Here is a 16,484-nt window from a genome sequence, read left to right on the forward strand (position 1 = left end):
TAGAGCCCAGGTTGTGGTACCATTTTGTACATCACAGGTACTTGGATCCTATGCAGAACCTAGGGTTCAAATCAGTGAGTTCTAGTATACTTGAAGCCATAGAACAGTCTCGGGGGGGGGGGGGGGATATTATTTATAGCACATTTATATGGCTGCCCAACTCATACATGGTGATTTTGGGTAGCTTCAAAATTAATGATTAATTATTCTATCAACAGTACAAAAACCAGCAAACCTTTCCCACTCGTGTGTGTGCGATATATAGAATATGCTATAAGATAATTTCCCCAAGTACTGAATTTTCCAGCTGCTCATTGTCTTGGTTTTTATTTTATGTTCACTTATTATTTGTAAGACTGCCCCATTCAAAAGATGTGACTGAGCAGCATACAACATAAAACCAAACAATAAATCAAGAGGGGGAAAACAGTACTTCTCTAATTTATGAAAAGGTTTTAATGTTTTTCCTTCCTGTAGGTAATCAGCCCTGAGAAATATGAAATAAAATGTGCTGGGCAAGAAGCAGCAATCATTTTGAATTCATGTGTGGAACCAAAAATGCAAGTGACGATAACTTTGACATCACCAGTGATTCGGGAAGAGAACATGAGGGATGGAGGTTCGAAATCTGTTAAAAAAAATTCAATTTTATTAATATTATTCTAAGATTGCATTCAGTCCTGGAAGGCAACATGCTGGCATGTGATACACATTCAATTCAGTAATGGGCAACTTTTGCAAGAGTGTATTTTTAAAAAATACCTTCATTCTTATTTTATTTACTGTAATTAACAACCTCAGATTTCTGGAAAAGGTTAACTTTATTTTATTTTTTTAATTTCACTGGAAAAATAAACATTTTGTTGCAAGTATTATAAGCCCATCATGAAGAAATAGTTCTTCTGTAAAAAGAAATTGCATTAGAAATCATATTGTGTCTCTGACTTTAGATCAGTTTTGTTATCTAATATATGGGTTGCTGTATTTAATGTCTAATTGCATAATTTATTTTTAATTTAAAAACACTTATGACTTTGCTTGGAGCAAAGTGTGTATTTTTTTCCAGTTTTTTGAGGTTGATTTTTGATCTAGAGTATGGAGCTCCTGGTGTTGATCAGTGTTTTAACCGAACAGTACACATGCAGTGTGTTTATAGTATAAAGGAGGTACCTGAGATCAGGTAAAGTAGATACTGGAGCTTTGAAAAGCAGTATGGATTTATAATTTCTGCAGTCCTACTGTGCCAGCAGCGTTCCTTTAGGATCACTTCTGTTATCCTTTGAAAGCTACAGATGTTTTAAAGCCAGCAAAGCATGATAGTTTAATGTCTGCAATGTGTTGGCTCTATATTGGGTCAGATAAAGTGAACTTTATTTTCTTTTTCTTACATCTGCAAAATAAGCATTTTCACAGTTACATTATTGTCTAGAAATGTATAAAATATTTTTAAAAGTTTTATTGTTGACTTTGTTAAAATTCTTGGTAGGAGCCAGAGATAGGTTGAATAAATGCAGCCATAGAATGAATTCATAACATTATGCATTTAAAAAGTATAATTTAAGAAAACTTTATCCAAAAGCTTTTTGAAAAAAATGGCTGAACATTAGTGTACATTTTAATTAAATGCTTTATATGCAATAGAAACATTACATGCAAAGAGAAAAAAAGTTTGCCTGATTGCCATGAGTTGAATTTTTTATAGTTACGTGTAAATATAATCATATGTGGCATATAAAGATTACCATCGAAAATATTGTTTATAAAAATAACATCATTTTTTAAGTTTTTTTTTTCACTAGAGCATTTGAATTCTGCACACATTGCTCTCTGTCTTAAAAGAAAACAAAGCTCTATTTTTATCTGATCCAGATTTGAATTATAGTTGCTATTCTAAGTTTAATTCACTTGCTAAATATTACCTTGAAGAAAGCAAAGCTTTTATTTTGAATAATTTCCTCAAGACACTGAGCAGCTTTAAACAGATATGCAAAAAAGTTTGAAATGTCTAAATGATGATACTTAAAAGCAGATTTGCAATAAACAAGAGTTGGTAAAGTTTGTTGCTTATTTGTTGCAAAATATATATTTTTTTACTCCAGCTAATGCTCCGTGTCTTAAAAAGGTTGATGGCTTTGGGAGTTGAATTCAGGTGACAAGGAAGGCTTTGTTGGAAGAGTCCAATATTTAATGTATTCTTGTTTAATAAATGATATCTTTAATCCTGTGTGATCCTATTCAGTTACAAACTGAAGAGGGAGATGAAAGAAGGAGAAGGTAACACAAAACTGTTAAATTGTATAGGAATTTTGCTTTGCAGTTTTGTGCATTCAACAGTCAATTTTATTGAATTTGCACTGGATATAATACTAAAAATGCTCGAAACAGCTGCAGAATGTGTTTCTTCAGCAAAATATTTCTGTTTTTATGTTTGTTTTTTATCCTTAGCTTTGTTAGTCCCCATCCAAAGCCTTCTAACAGAGACAATTGAATCCTGTCAGGGATTGCTACCAAGACATCGGAAGGATTTTTGACCAAGGTTTTTAAAGCTCAGTGTCACACCTGCCATATTTGAACAATGAGGGTGTTTGGTTGCATAGTCCTAGCATTTACTGTTACTTTTGTGTTGGTTTTTTTTCCTTCTTGTCCTTGTCTTTCTCTCTGGAATTACGCAGTGTTCACACTAGTGTTGAAATAGTTGACTGGGTAATACTTAATACATACCTGGAATTGAAAGAGCATGATCTACCTGTTAACATTTTAATAATGAAATAGTGTGGACACAGCATGTCTTACTGAAGATTAACCCCTTATATACAGAATACAGAAAAGCAATCACTTTAAAAATGATGGCTAATGTGTAATTCACTGATTAAGGACTAGAATTTAAGGGGTTAATCCATTTGGAATCTTAAAACAGATGCAAAAATCCACATATAGGAAAGCTGCTTTTATAGATATCCAGCCTAGATGTCATCCTAATTTCTGTAGCTGCTTTGGCATCTTTTGGTGATTCAAGTTTCAGAACTGATTTATGAATATATATTATTTATCTTACACTGAGGTCAATTATGGCAAGATCCTAACTAATTTTAATAGAGCTGAATCATATATTTTATCTTGGTCATTGATTATATATGGTTATGAATAATCATTATTTCTACTTATTTACATAAAGTTTTAGAAATACTAGTGTTCATTTTTAAATATTTAAAAATAATTATTTAAGACTTCAGCAAAAAAGTAACTGAAGTCATAATTACAAGCTATATATAAGCTATATAAAGTAGAATAAACTGCCTACATTGACAATATTCATTGCTATAAATCTTTAAAGTACCTTACCAAATAATAATAATGACTTTGGCCTCAGTTTATTCTTTTACCTTTAAATTTCTTTTGCCTTTCACTTGACAGCATCTATCATCTTAATGCCTTCTTTCACTTGATTTTAAATCTCTGATTAGTACATATCAATCTTTGCTTGTATAGGGATAGCCAGTAAACGACAGAATATAAACCCAGTAAATCCCATGGAAAAACATTGATGAGGATTTCTGCAGACACATTGTTCTTTATAAAATAGAAATATTCTTTACCTAGATCAAGTATAACATAATTTCAAGCTTGACATTTCCTCTTGAGCTGTTTCTCTTCCTGTCTTCATTGATGATGACTGTCAAGCCTGATCTGTTAATTCCTTGGCTTTACATTCTTTCCTTGGTGTGTTGAGTGTTTGATTTGCTGTTACTAGTATTTTTGCTTACATTAGGTTACATTTTAATGTTCAGTTGTGTCTTGTGGCACATTTAATGTTTATTGTAACAGCAAGCTCACTTTAGCAAAAATAAAAATCCGTCACTAAGTCGTAGTTTCAAAATCACAGTTACTTAAAATTGATATAAAATTATACCTGCCACATGTTTAGACGCAATTGGCAAACTTTTTGGTCTTTATGGTTTTGGGTTTTCTGCACCTTTTTCTTCTCTGAAATCTTTCTAGTTTTCTCTTGGTATCTTTCTAGATGAATTGGGATGGATATATATCCATCCCAATATATATATATATATGGCATACATTACAATACTATTAGTCCAAAACTGAGCAAGAAATATGAAAATGTTCAGATGCTCCTGGCTTAAATGTTTGTACAGTACATCCCATTTCTTTCAACTCTATAAAATTAAATAGCCTTGATTGTTCTATAACAATCTTTGTCCTTACTTAATGTGAGATATTGTAGTACCTTCGGGGTACTTGAGAATTTCACTTTTAACTGGGACTATGTTTCAAGGTAGCATGTGGTCATTTTTAGTTATCTCAACAAACACAGAGCACGATTCACTGGGAACATTTCCTGCACAGGTTTCATTAAAATGAATGGGAAGTCTGTACAAATGCCCATTCAGTTCAGTGAAGCCTGCACAGGAGAATTTCCAGATCGATTTTGCTCACAGTTTGTTGTAACTTTTACTTCATTCAAGTGGATTTTTGTGTTCCTTCTGTCTTGTGTTTCCCGTGCTGGTGCACTGTGTCCAACCATACTTCCTTCAACGTGTTAATTTTAGGGGGGAATCATTTTCCCAGTAGACAGTTTTTCACAAGTAGATGAGTGTAAAAATATAAGATTGAGAGCTAACATTTTGTTACTCTCTTGGCTATTTTTCATATTGGACTAAATGACACACACTTCAAGGAATATTGTTGATGATATACACATTGGAGATAGGGACTTCAAAATAAATGGCATGTGTGACATGGAAGCTATTTTAAGGAACTGTCTTGCTCACCTGGTCAAACACCCATTCCTCACTGCATTTTGCCAATTCAATCCATTTTAGATGTAACTTCGGGTATGGTGAAAGACCCACCGGACGTCTTGGACAGGCAAAAATGCCTTGACGCTCTGGCTGCTCTACGCCACGCTAAGTGGTTCCAGGTTCGGAACATCATTTTACTTTCTTCTTGTAGCCTTATGAGAGAGAGTAGTTCAGTTGTTCAGTTGGAAGTTAAACTACACCAAAAAGGGGGGTGAAATCCAGGTTGCCCATAGTGAATATATGTATACCTATATAAAATAAAATGGCTAGATGGGGGGAAATCATCTTTGAAGATTTGTACAGAAGAACTGTTTGTTCAGTTCTTGCCAATTTGATGTCAACTTGTTTTTCTGAACAGATAGCGAGGTTGAATATTTGGCTCGCTCTGGGGGAATTGTATGTTTGGTATCTGTTATGTACAGTATTCCATAAGGCTGCAGAGTAACTTTGCTTTAAATAACAGAATGTGTGTTTAAAGCTTTGTGTTTTAGGTGTAAGACTTTTACTTTTTTATTTTTTTTAAGCTCATTAAGTGTAGGGAATAAAAGGTGAGAAACTATTTGGTTCTGTGACTTTGCACTTCAGCAAAGGCACAAGTAAGAAACCAAACAGATTCCCACAGCCTTTCATTCTCTCTACTTGTTAGCTCTTTACTTTTTGTATTTCTATTATAGGAAGGTATTTGTACTTGCTGTTAAAAATAAATCTTAGGTCAAAGTGTGCAGGAATTCAAGGCATATTAGACTTGTAATGTAGCCTGTGCACCTTGACTTGTAATGTAACCTGTGCACCTTGACTAACCATGGTCTAAAATGCTTCTGTAAATGGCAGCTCCTGGAATGTCTCCAAATGACTTATTTATTTTCTGTTTTTGAGCTTCCATTGAACAGTGGCATTTTAGCTTTTCTAAGAGGCCTCTTTTTCTATTGGTGCTGGGATTGATTAACTTGATTTTGTATTGCTCTCAAGGCTAGAGCTAATGGTCTGCAGTCCTGTGTCATTATCATACGTATTCTTCGTGATCTCTGTCAGCGAGTGCCAACTTGGTCTGATTTTCCAAGCTGGGTAAGTAGTATTTTAAAATCATGAGCATTTTATCACAAGTTACGCATCATATTTGCATTGATATATTTCCTACAAGAGGCATTATTTAGTTTCTCAGGCATTGATTTCCTTCAGAAGCTACATTGCAATAGAGCTTTGATTTTATATACCTTCATTTAGTGGACTTTGAATTAAAAACAAAACAAAACTGAATTTCCAGCAATACAAACTTTGCCAAAAGCAAGATGAAGTTCATTATATGGCAGATAGTTTGAACAATGTCTTTACCTTTAATGTTCGTTATATACATGACTCTTTATGCACATATAAAATCCCATTGCTATTTAACAGACATTAAACTCTAACACAGAGGCACATATTTCCTCAGAAGGCTATTAAACTGAAGATTCATTATTTTGTTAACTCCTTTGATAACATACATAGATCAGGATGACCATGGATAGCTAAAATGAAATATTTTAGAATAGAGTATAAAATATTATAGAATAGAATTCCATACTCTATTTTAGAATAGAGTATAAAAGAGAATAGAATATAAAAGATTTTTAATAATAGGAAACTTCTCAATAAAGCAACAAATGTGATAAATTACCATGGGTCTTTTGGTATTAAGTCAAATCTCTTTCGAGCAATAGAAATATTAGATCTTCAGTAACAGTAATATCAACATTTCAATATTTCCCTATTTAGAGCAACTAAAAGCAACAGTCTCACACATGTAACTGTTATATTACAATTAGCTAGAAGATCCACCATGTGGTTTAAAGGAAGTTTGGAATCCTGATTTTAGTAATCTCATACAGGAGATAGTAGATACTGTGGAAATTGGGTGAATTCACCTAGTTTCAGTATAAGAACTGCAAGATGATAAATCATTGCCATTTGACTTCCATTAGATTGCCACATACGTGTAAAAATTATTCTTCCAAATATTGGAGAGATCATTAAAAGGGTTATTTCTGATTGATGGTGGTGATCATGTGATAAAACTTTTAGACGTAAGATTTTGTGGAAATAGTTAACATCATTAAACAAAGAATGAAATGTTCCCCAGAGTTGGATTTACTGAATTTGTTTACAGGATCAAACCTTAAGCTTAAAAATAAAGAATTTTTCTATTTAATTTTAGCAGCCAAAATAATAATTGTAAAATTTTGGAAAATTCTAGATAACATAACATTTAAGATGTAGTTTAACCCTAACCCTTCAACTGCCCCATCACAAAAAATATTACAGAAAAAGTTAAAATAATGAGACATCAGAAAGAGGAACCACAATTTAATCAATTTTGGATAGATTTTATAATTTACCTCAATAGCAATACACTATAATACAGTATATTTTCCATACATGTGGTTTTTCTATTTGTAGGTTCTGTTTTATATTGTCTACATTTTTTCTTTCTTGTGTATCTTATTAGTTACCCGATACTGTATTATTTATAGTTCAGTAAAAATAAATACAAAAGTATTATCTATTATACCACAGCAAAAGGAAATATTTCTAGAAAAGCAAAAGCCAATTCACTCAATACTTTTAACATATATTTATTACAAGCTGTGCATTTTAGATGGTAATGCTGAGAAATTTAGGGGAAAGGTAGAATTAGTAAAAACAAAAATAAAACATGACAGTACAATTGCACAGGAAGGTAAAAGTTTTCTTTATGGTAGACTGAAACTGAATGTTATGGGGAGATGCTGTGGGGAGAGGTGGGATGTAGGGATGCTGTTGGCATGCACAGGCAGACAAAAAAATCAGAGGTTTCCAACTTCCTATCAGATTTCCCATTGGTTTTGCTTGTGGGAAGTCAACAGGAAATGTTTGAAATCTGCAATCCCATGACAATGGTCCACTGCGACATAATTGTGAGCCAGGCACAGAGATCCCAGATCATGCTCACAGGAACACTGCATTGGTTAGAACTCTAAGGCTCAGTTGTAAGTCTTCCTCATTCAACAACATTGCAACTTTGGTCACTGACTGATCGGTTGTAACTACTTGTATTTCCATTTGTAAAACGTCTTCCATGGTTGTTTTCCAAGATGATCTTTTTTCTGGAAGCAGTTGCCTTATCTAAGAGGATTTTAGAACTATTAGTTCCATGCAATTAGAGAACACAAATTCGTTTTTCAGAGAGATACTATAATTCTATGACCCAGACTCTACTCCATTCAATAGCTGACTCCCTTCTAGGAAAAAAAACCCATGAGTATCTGACTTGTGCCATAAGATTTATTCATAAAGGACCCAGCAAGCCTTGCTGGCTAGATTTGTTTCCCTTATTCAGCATTATCTTTGTGACTATGTAAGACATATGATGCACAAGGCTTTCTTATAAGATGCATTTTATAGTACGTTCTGCAAGGAAGACAGCAGTATTTGCAGCGCTCTTCACACACCAGCCTCTTGAACTTACCTCAGTACATGAACTAAAGTTGACATATTCATTTTTGTTGAATAAATTTATTAGAAAAGGAGCATTAGAGATAATTCCCAATTCCTAAAATTCAGCCAGCTTGTATTCCTCACATTCTTAATATATATTGGAATATTAGTTACTAAAAGTTTCCATAAGTTTAGAATAATAAATAGAATCATACAGACACCTTCTCAAGCAATAGCAGAGTCTTTCTCTCAGGTGCAAATAACCAGCACCCCTAATGAATAGTCTCAAGCAGAACATATATTGTTAGTTGCCTATGGTGCAATAACTTCACCAGATTGACTGCATTACCTTGTGAACAGTCATCTGAGGCTTCAGTGATTCTGGGGGATGTGCCATATTCTCTAGGACAAGGACTCTATTCTCTTCACTCACACACACACTAGTCTAGCTGGAAATTCCACCACACTTTTCCACCTAGTAAAATGTCACACCATCACCACTGTTCAGTCTGTTGGTCTCTCAAAGTGGCTTTCTTTTTACTTACCTTCTCCTGAAGCAATATTCTTGGTATAGTTGGTATCATAGGTTTAGTCATGAATGGAATGTTATCATTTCCTTTCCCAGGGAAAGACTTTAATCTATTATTAGTGAACTCTGGTACACAAAACCAGAAGGAACTTCCACAGTAATACATTAATAAGGCAATGGCTTATTTTTGCTTATTTATTTAGGCAATGGAATTATTAGTAGAAAAGGCAATTAGCAGTGCTACTGGACCACAAAGCCCTGGAGATGCATTGAGAAGAGTATTTGAGTGTATATCTTCAGGAATTATCCTAAAAGGCAAGTTGATTGATACTCCAAATCAATAATTTCTTGATAATTTGTTTTGCTGATTATTTACTAAATTTATACTGCCCTTACTATTCAAAGGGACTCTTTAACATATTCTTTTTTTAGATTTTAGTTAAGTATGAAATAATATTTCTGGTATATCCTGTTTCTTGTAGGTGGTCCTGGTCTTCTCGATCCTTGTGAAAAGGATCCTTTTGATACCCTGGCTTTAATGACAGATCAACAAAGAGAAGACATTACTTCAAGTGCACAGGTAATTTAATGTTGTGAATTATGAACATTTTGAAGATAAACAAACCAACAGTATAATTTGAGCTGAAAATCAGTTGTATTAGTAGTATTTAACACTTGTTTTTAAGTAAATTGAATATGTTTTTTTAATATAACTTGGTAATTTATTTAAGTTTTCTTTGAATCAGGCTCAATTCGTATTGATTTCATGGACACTTCCATACAGTTCTCTTGTCTATGGCATCAAAGAGTTTGCTACTGCATTGTTTATGGGGTGTTTTTTTAAACTTTCCTGTCTAATTTACAGCTCTAATATTCCCTAATTGTCCTGTTCATGTGCTAAAATTTTATTTATAAATTATTGCCCTTGACTTTTAAAAATGATGTCACTAAGCAAACAATAGTAGATGAGTAAAAAGGAAACGTTGAGTAGGAGATTAAGCTGGTACCTGCTTGCCTCATTATGCTTATAACATAGGTACCAAAAACACTGCTCAAAAAAAATAAAGGGAACACTTAAACCACACAATATAACTTCAAGTAAATCAAACTTATGTGAAATCAAACTGTCTACTTAGGAAGCAACACTGATTGACAATCAATTTCACATGCTTTTGTGCATATTCAACTTTGTACAGAACAAAGTATTCAATGAGAATATTTCATTCATTCAGATCTAGGATGTGTTATTTGAGTGTTCCCTTTATTTTTTTGAGCAGTATACTTAAACACCTGCTAGGTCCACCATGGTGTCCTATGATTCATGTACATTGGGCAATGTGTCTCTCTCAATTCTCAATCCAGAATCTTCTAGAACTTACAGAAATAACTGGCTGGTATCCTGTTTGCCCCACTCACCTCCCAGTGCCATACAATTTAGCATGACTTCCATTGTGAAACTCCCCCCCCCCCTTTTAACTAACATAGTATTGGTTGATTTGATTTTCCTGGATCTCCCCCCTCCCCCCCTTCTCTTAACTGTTCTGAAAAACTCATCATAAAGACACAAGTTACTCAAGATCCATCTTTCAGTCTTATTACTCTCAGGACCCATTTTGCAAATGCTGGCATTGGGGCATAACAAATGCTTTTTCTATTTGATATGAAGAGCATAGTTGGCTTAACCAGACTCTCCCACTTCCTGGGAGCAGCTTTTAAACGTATCAGTTTCCAAGGCATTTGTGTCATTTTAGCTTCTTTCATACCCCCATTGCCCATAGAGCATTGGACCCTGCATCACCATTATAGGCACTGGGGGGGGGGGGGAATCACTTAATAGGGGTTCAAAGCCTTCTTAGTGGTCTGCCAACCTAATTCCATGCAAGACAGAAAGAGAGAAAGAAAGAAAGAAAAGATGGATAAAGGCCTGTCACTTTCCTGATTCCAGATCTCTAATTCTTCTCCATCATGTCCTTCTCCCACCCCAATACACAAATGCTGTTATTGATGGCCTTTTTAGCTCATATTCCTCAGTTGACCTCAGCTTCACCTCATATACAGAAATCAATCTCGGAAAAAGAGAACTGAAATAGGCTTGCCTTAAGATCTATTATTCCATAATACCTTCTTATCTCCCTTCATAAGTCCTATTTGGGCAAAGATCTCTGTCTTTGTCTCAGTAATTTAGACTTGCATTTCCTGAGATGATGTATATCTTGTAATCTCAAATTGTAATGCATTCTATTTCATTCTGTAATGGGGTTCAAGCCAGTCTTTGAACTTGATAATAATGTAGTTATCCCGACTATCTTTTACGAGCTTTAAATGCTTTCTATAACAAATTTTCATCCCACTCACATTTTGACCAAAGTATCAAATGCTTGTTTGTTTGTTTGTTTGTTTATTTATTCATTTTTTTATGCAGCCCTTCTCCTTAGACTTAGGGCGGCTTACAACATGTTAGCAATAGCACTTTTTAACAGAACCAGCATATCGCCCCCACAATCTGGGTCCTTGTTTAACCCACCTTGGAAGGATGGAAGGCTGAGTCAACCTTGAGCCGGTGATGAGATTTGAACCGCTGACATACAAATCTACGATCAGCTTTAGTGGTCTGCAGTACTGCACTCTAGCTGCTGCACCACCTCGGCTCTAAATATTCAGCTAGAAGAAGTTTTAACATCTCATATCAAGATATTTTAACCAGATATTGGCATTGTTTAGACAAAAAAACATAGCAGGTTTACAGATATCAGCCTTAAGGCTCCAAATAACCATGATTCAACTCTTATGTTTATCTATATCATACATTTCCTCGCAGAGGGGCGGCATATAAATCCAATTAATTAATTAATTTTGGGATCTCATGGCTCACTTTTAAGATCTATGTGGTTTCTATTGTTTAGGTTTTCTGGAGCATTTTGCAAATTTATCATTTTAAATTCTAGATTAAATTCTTACCATATCATACCATCATTTCTAAGCATCTAATTTCTTCCTTGGGAAAAATTATCTTGAAAACTAGTTTCCTCTTATTTTTTTCTTTATTGCTTTTTTCATAGGTACTTTAATATCTCTAGGAAGATCATCAGTTAGACCATTGCCATCTCAAATATTATTGTGGCATATTTTTTTTTTAAAAAATCAATGCTCTCAGCACTGATATATCCATATCAGCATGGAGAGTTCACATCCAAGACCTCTGCATTCAAGACTGAGTATAACATAGATATCACAAAATGCCACTTGAGCTTCTCATAGTTTGGAATTCCATGGTAATCAAATACAGCAAAAAGTCTGCACACCAAATTATTCTGTAAACTAGCAATTTCCAAGTGTGTAGAAATGCATAACTTACATAATTCACAGGTGACTGGAGTTCCAGGTAACTAACCCAATCCTTGTACTGAAAAAAATGTGTTAAATAGGATTTTTGCTGCTGGAAACTATTTCTTAAAATTAACCTGCATCTATTCTCATGAAGTTGAAATTCAATCTATCTAAAATTTCCCTTTTCCTTCCTTCTGCTACCAGTTTGCGCTGAGACTTCTTGCATTCCGTCAGATCCACAAAGTTCTAGGAATGGATCCTTTGCCCCAGATGAACCAGCGTTTCAATATTCACAGCAATCGAAAAAGGAGAAGGGACAGTGATGGAGTTGATGGATTTGAAGCTGAGGGGAAAAAAGACAAGAAAGACTATGATAACTTTTAAGCAAGAAGTTTGTGTGTGCATTGGTTAACACAACGCAGTGAAAACGGAAGCCATTTGTTGTAAAAATAATTCTTAATATCTGTTCAAGTACAACTGCCCTCAAAGGTTACAAATACTTTTGTGCTGTATTCACACCATTTTAAAGGATGTGCAGACTTAATTATGATAGAAAAAGATTACTAATGAAAACTGTATATCAATTTTTGGTTTGTTTTTAGCCTGCTTCCTTTCTTTGGGTTCTAAAATATAACTCTTGATTTATGTTCTTTATGTTAACTGGTCACTGTGCACTTAAATTGTACTGTACATTGTTAATGTGTTTCAGTTGCTTTGTGTATTTGCAAATACGTTTAGAATTTGTACTTAACTTTCACACTCGTAAGTTGCTTTGTACGAATGGTAAATACAGCTCCTCCTTACGTAATATTTTATAGCAGAACACTTTTTTGTAAAGTGGGGCTGCAGGACTGTTTCTCCTTAATGTGAAACATTAACAATCTCTTAGCCTGCTATTTAAGTGCTTTCAATTTAATGTTTTTGCCAATTCCATGGCATTTGTCTATCTAGTGATATAATGGTGTAATTAAGACAGATTTGTGTTATTCTAATCAGGTTTGTTGTTAGTTACACATTAGCAGTATAAAGGCAAAATGTATGCAGTATGAAAAACAATTTTAGCAATTGATTAAAAATTGCATGATTTTTTTTTTAATAGAATGGCTTTTTAAAGTATTGTTTTAGGCCTCATGTCTAGAGCTTTGTTCAGTTGACTTTCACATAGCAAGGCCAAAAAATAATTTTCTGAAATGTTGCAGAAACTGTAAACAAGAGGACAGTTTTTCCTGTTTGGGTAGAGTTTGGCTATTTCTGGAGAGCTTTATAAGTATGATAATAATACCATTAGCTCTGAATTAAAAATAATTGTTTGCCATATCAGTGCCTGTGAAAGGGGTCCTTTGCTGTTTTTGTATGAAATTATACTGTGATTTTCATTTACGCCTAAAATTGAAGATAACAGTATCTTACGTAAATTGAAGGCTATGCTATAAAGGAAAAATAGCAGGAAATTATTTGCGGCCATAATGTATGCTTACGTCTCCTTCAAACAGCTAATATTATAGCAGTGGTGTAATTCAGTCTACAGCTGCCTGTTGATGTATGCTTTGGTTCACAGGTGTGATTTGTTACACTACAGTTAAATACACAAATAAAGAGTAAAAATAGTGTACTAAGTGATGTACTATTGATTATACATTCAGGATAAATACCTCTATTAGTTTCATTCATTTAGATATATCAGTTTAGCAATATTCATAATATTCCTACAATTTAGCAATATTCATAATGTTCCTAAAGATGCCCTGATGAACATGACATTGTGAATCATTCTAATTTCAGTAAAGTACATTAAGCTTTCTATTCCAATTAATCAGATTGTAAAATTCTTAACCTTTCAAAATGTTTGAATGTTGCTAGGCCTTGAGTTAATGTTTATTTTAAAATTATTTTTATGAAGGATGATGCCTAGTATAGCATTAAGAGAAAGGACTTTGGAGGAAGAGGTGCCATGTTCATTGCATTGAGCTCTTGGAAGAAAGACAAAATATACTTTAATAGGAGCACAGTGTTCCCTCAATTTTCATGGGGGATGCGTTCCGAGACCGCCCGCGAAAGTCGAATTTCCGCGAAGTAGAGATGCGGAAGTAAATACTGTACACTATTTTTTACTATGAACAGTATCACAAGCCTTCCCATAACTCTTTAAACCCCTAAATTACAATTTCCCATTTCCTTAGCAATCATTTAGATTATTACTCACCATGTTTATTTATTAAAGTTTATTAAAGAAATATTCATTAAAGGTGGACGAAAGTTTGGCGATGGCATGATGTCATCGGGCAGGAAAAACCGTGATATAGGGGGGAAACCGCGGAATATTTTTTAATTAATATTTTTGAAAAACCGTAATATAGACTTCGCAAAGTTCAAACCCACGAAAATCGAGGAAACACTGTAAATAAAATCATCAACTGGTACGAATTTCTCCCTCGCTTACATATACTTTGGGGGTTAAATTTCCAGACATTTTACTGAAACTATCTGGAAAAAATACCTAAAATACTATAAGTAGTAAATGGTTCTTCAGATACATATCTGGGAATAAGGGGAATTGAACTTCCTTGAATGGTGAAATATATTGTTTACAATTATATTTTGCATCTTAATATGTAGACAAAAATGCACTGCTTAAAAAATAAAGGGAACACTTAAACAACACAATATAACTGCCAAATAAATCAAACTTCTGTGAAATCAAACTGTCCAATTAGGAAGCAACACTGATTGACCATCAATTTCACATGCTGTGCACATTCAACTTTGTACAGAACAAAGTATTCAACGAGAATATTTCATTCATTCAGATCTAGAATGTGTTATTTGAGTGTCCTCTTCATTTTTTTGAGCAGCATATATTACACATAAGATATCAAAATAAATTAGGGGCATATGTCTGGTGATGTGCAAGTGGATTTTTCAGTGCTGATACTTCAATTTCTGTTTCTTAATAGGAAAATTCTCTTTAAAAACAGCAACTTTAGATTGTCTCCAGTTTAAAAAAATGAGTCCAAAAATGAGGAATCTTTCCATCAAAGCAGGGCATATGTGCAAATACTTTCCATAGATGAAATTCATTCCAATGAAGGAAGGACTAGCTGCCTGTACAGTACATTTGTCCTTTGGGTAGGTGGTTTGAGAGAATGAAATTTCTGAGCCAAGCATTAGCACACCATCTCTTAACAAATAAAGCCAAATAACCAATTTGCTGGTATATACACAAAAAATTGAATAACGGCTTACTAGAGAGTAGGGGAAATATGTGCCAATGCTAATTAGAATCTTGCCTGCCTTGTACCATTCCTTTTATTGTCTGTTAATTAAAGATTATAGAGAAGAGGGGAGTTTTCATATCAATTTAATTTTTTTCAGCTTGGTAGAGCTTATGTATAAATTGAGTCCCTATCAAAGCCAGTTAAAACTGAAAGGGGTTAAACGGGTGCATCCTGGCCCCCCTACTTTTCAACTTTTACATAAATGATATGGCAAAATGGTTGAACAAACCAAATCACCACCACACCAAAATAGGCGACCGAAACTGCCCTTTTGCTCTATGCAGATGACACTGTGATCCTCTCCAGGATGCCAGTAGGCCTTAAAAGAGCTTTGCGAGCCCTTCTTCAGTACTGTAATAACAATAACCTGAGTATAAATTATGAAAAAACAAAGATCATGGCCTTTGCAAAAAGGCCAAAAATTTACTCATGGTATCTTGATGGGCACAAAATAGAGCAGGTAACCACCTTTAAAAACCTGGGGGTGGTCTTTCAGGCCAATGGCTCAAGGAAAGCACATGGAGAATATGCAGCTGCCTTGGGCCAAAGATCAGCGAGCTCCATTCTCATTTTTTTCCGCACAAAGGGAGGTTATGTTCCTGCTACTATCAAGCTTCTTAAGGCTAAGTCGCTAGCTCAGCTTCTTTACGGGTCCTTGCTGGGACCGCCAGCTTCAGCTTTACACTTTACACCACTAGAATTAGTTCAATCCAAATTTATTACAGCAATTCTCCAGATGCCACGTTGGGTCTCAAACGCACTTCTGCGCCTGGAGACTGGACTGACAAAAGTCGTAGCAAGAATCTGTATAGCTTCTCTAAATATGTGGTTAGAGCTTAATTTTTTTCCGCAAGGTCTTGCTCTGTTAATTCTTCATGATGAATCTCCGTTCAATCTTCACAAATTAGGCTTCTCCCCAGATTTAATACTCGAGATGAACTATGATCTAGCAGGATAGACCTTGCGACAAAGGGTGGAGGACATCGAGAGGCAGGAGGACTTGGATAGAGCTCCGCTGTTTCTGGCCCCAGATGCCACTAGATATGTTGTGGCTCCTGCAAGATACCTGGGACAGCTAGAGTC

General features: G+C 34.5%; 1 protein-coding gene across 1 annotated transcript in view; it reads left to right on the forward strand.

Moving 5' to 3' along the window:
• Positions 1-13,738, forward strand: part of ZFR (zinc finger RNA binding protein) — a 43,918-nt gene extending 30,180 nt beyond the window's left edge. Inside the window, exons 15-20 of the mRNA XM_070743481.1 lie at positions 478-619; positions 4,839-4,936; positions 5,787-5,882; positions 9,003-9,114; positions 9,282-9,379; positions 12,331-13,738. Of these exons, the coding sequence (XP_070599582.1) occupies positions 478-619; positions 4,839-4,936; positions 5,787-5,882; positions 9,003-9,114; positions 9,282-9,379; positions 12,331-12,510 (726 nt within the window). The 3' untranslated portion in view covers positions 12,511-13,738. The remainder of the gene's footprint in view (positions 1-477; positions 620-4,838; positions 4,937-5,786; positions 5,883-9,002; positions 9,115-9,281; positions 9,380-12,330) is intronic.
• Positions 13,739-16,484: the final 2,746 nt, after the last annotated feature.

The sequence above is a fragment of the Erythrolamprus reginae genome, chromosome 2, assembly GCF_031021105.1.
Source record: "Erythrolamprus reginae isolate rEryReg1 chromosome 2, rEryReg1.hap1, whole genome shotgun sequence".
Classification (NCBI taxonomy): Eukaryota; Metazoa; Chordata; class Lepidosauria; order Squamata; family Dipsadidae; genus Erythrolamprus; species Erythrolamprus reginae.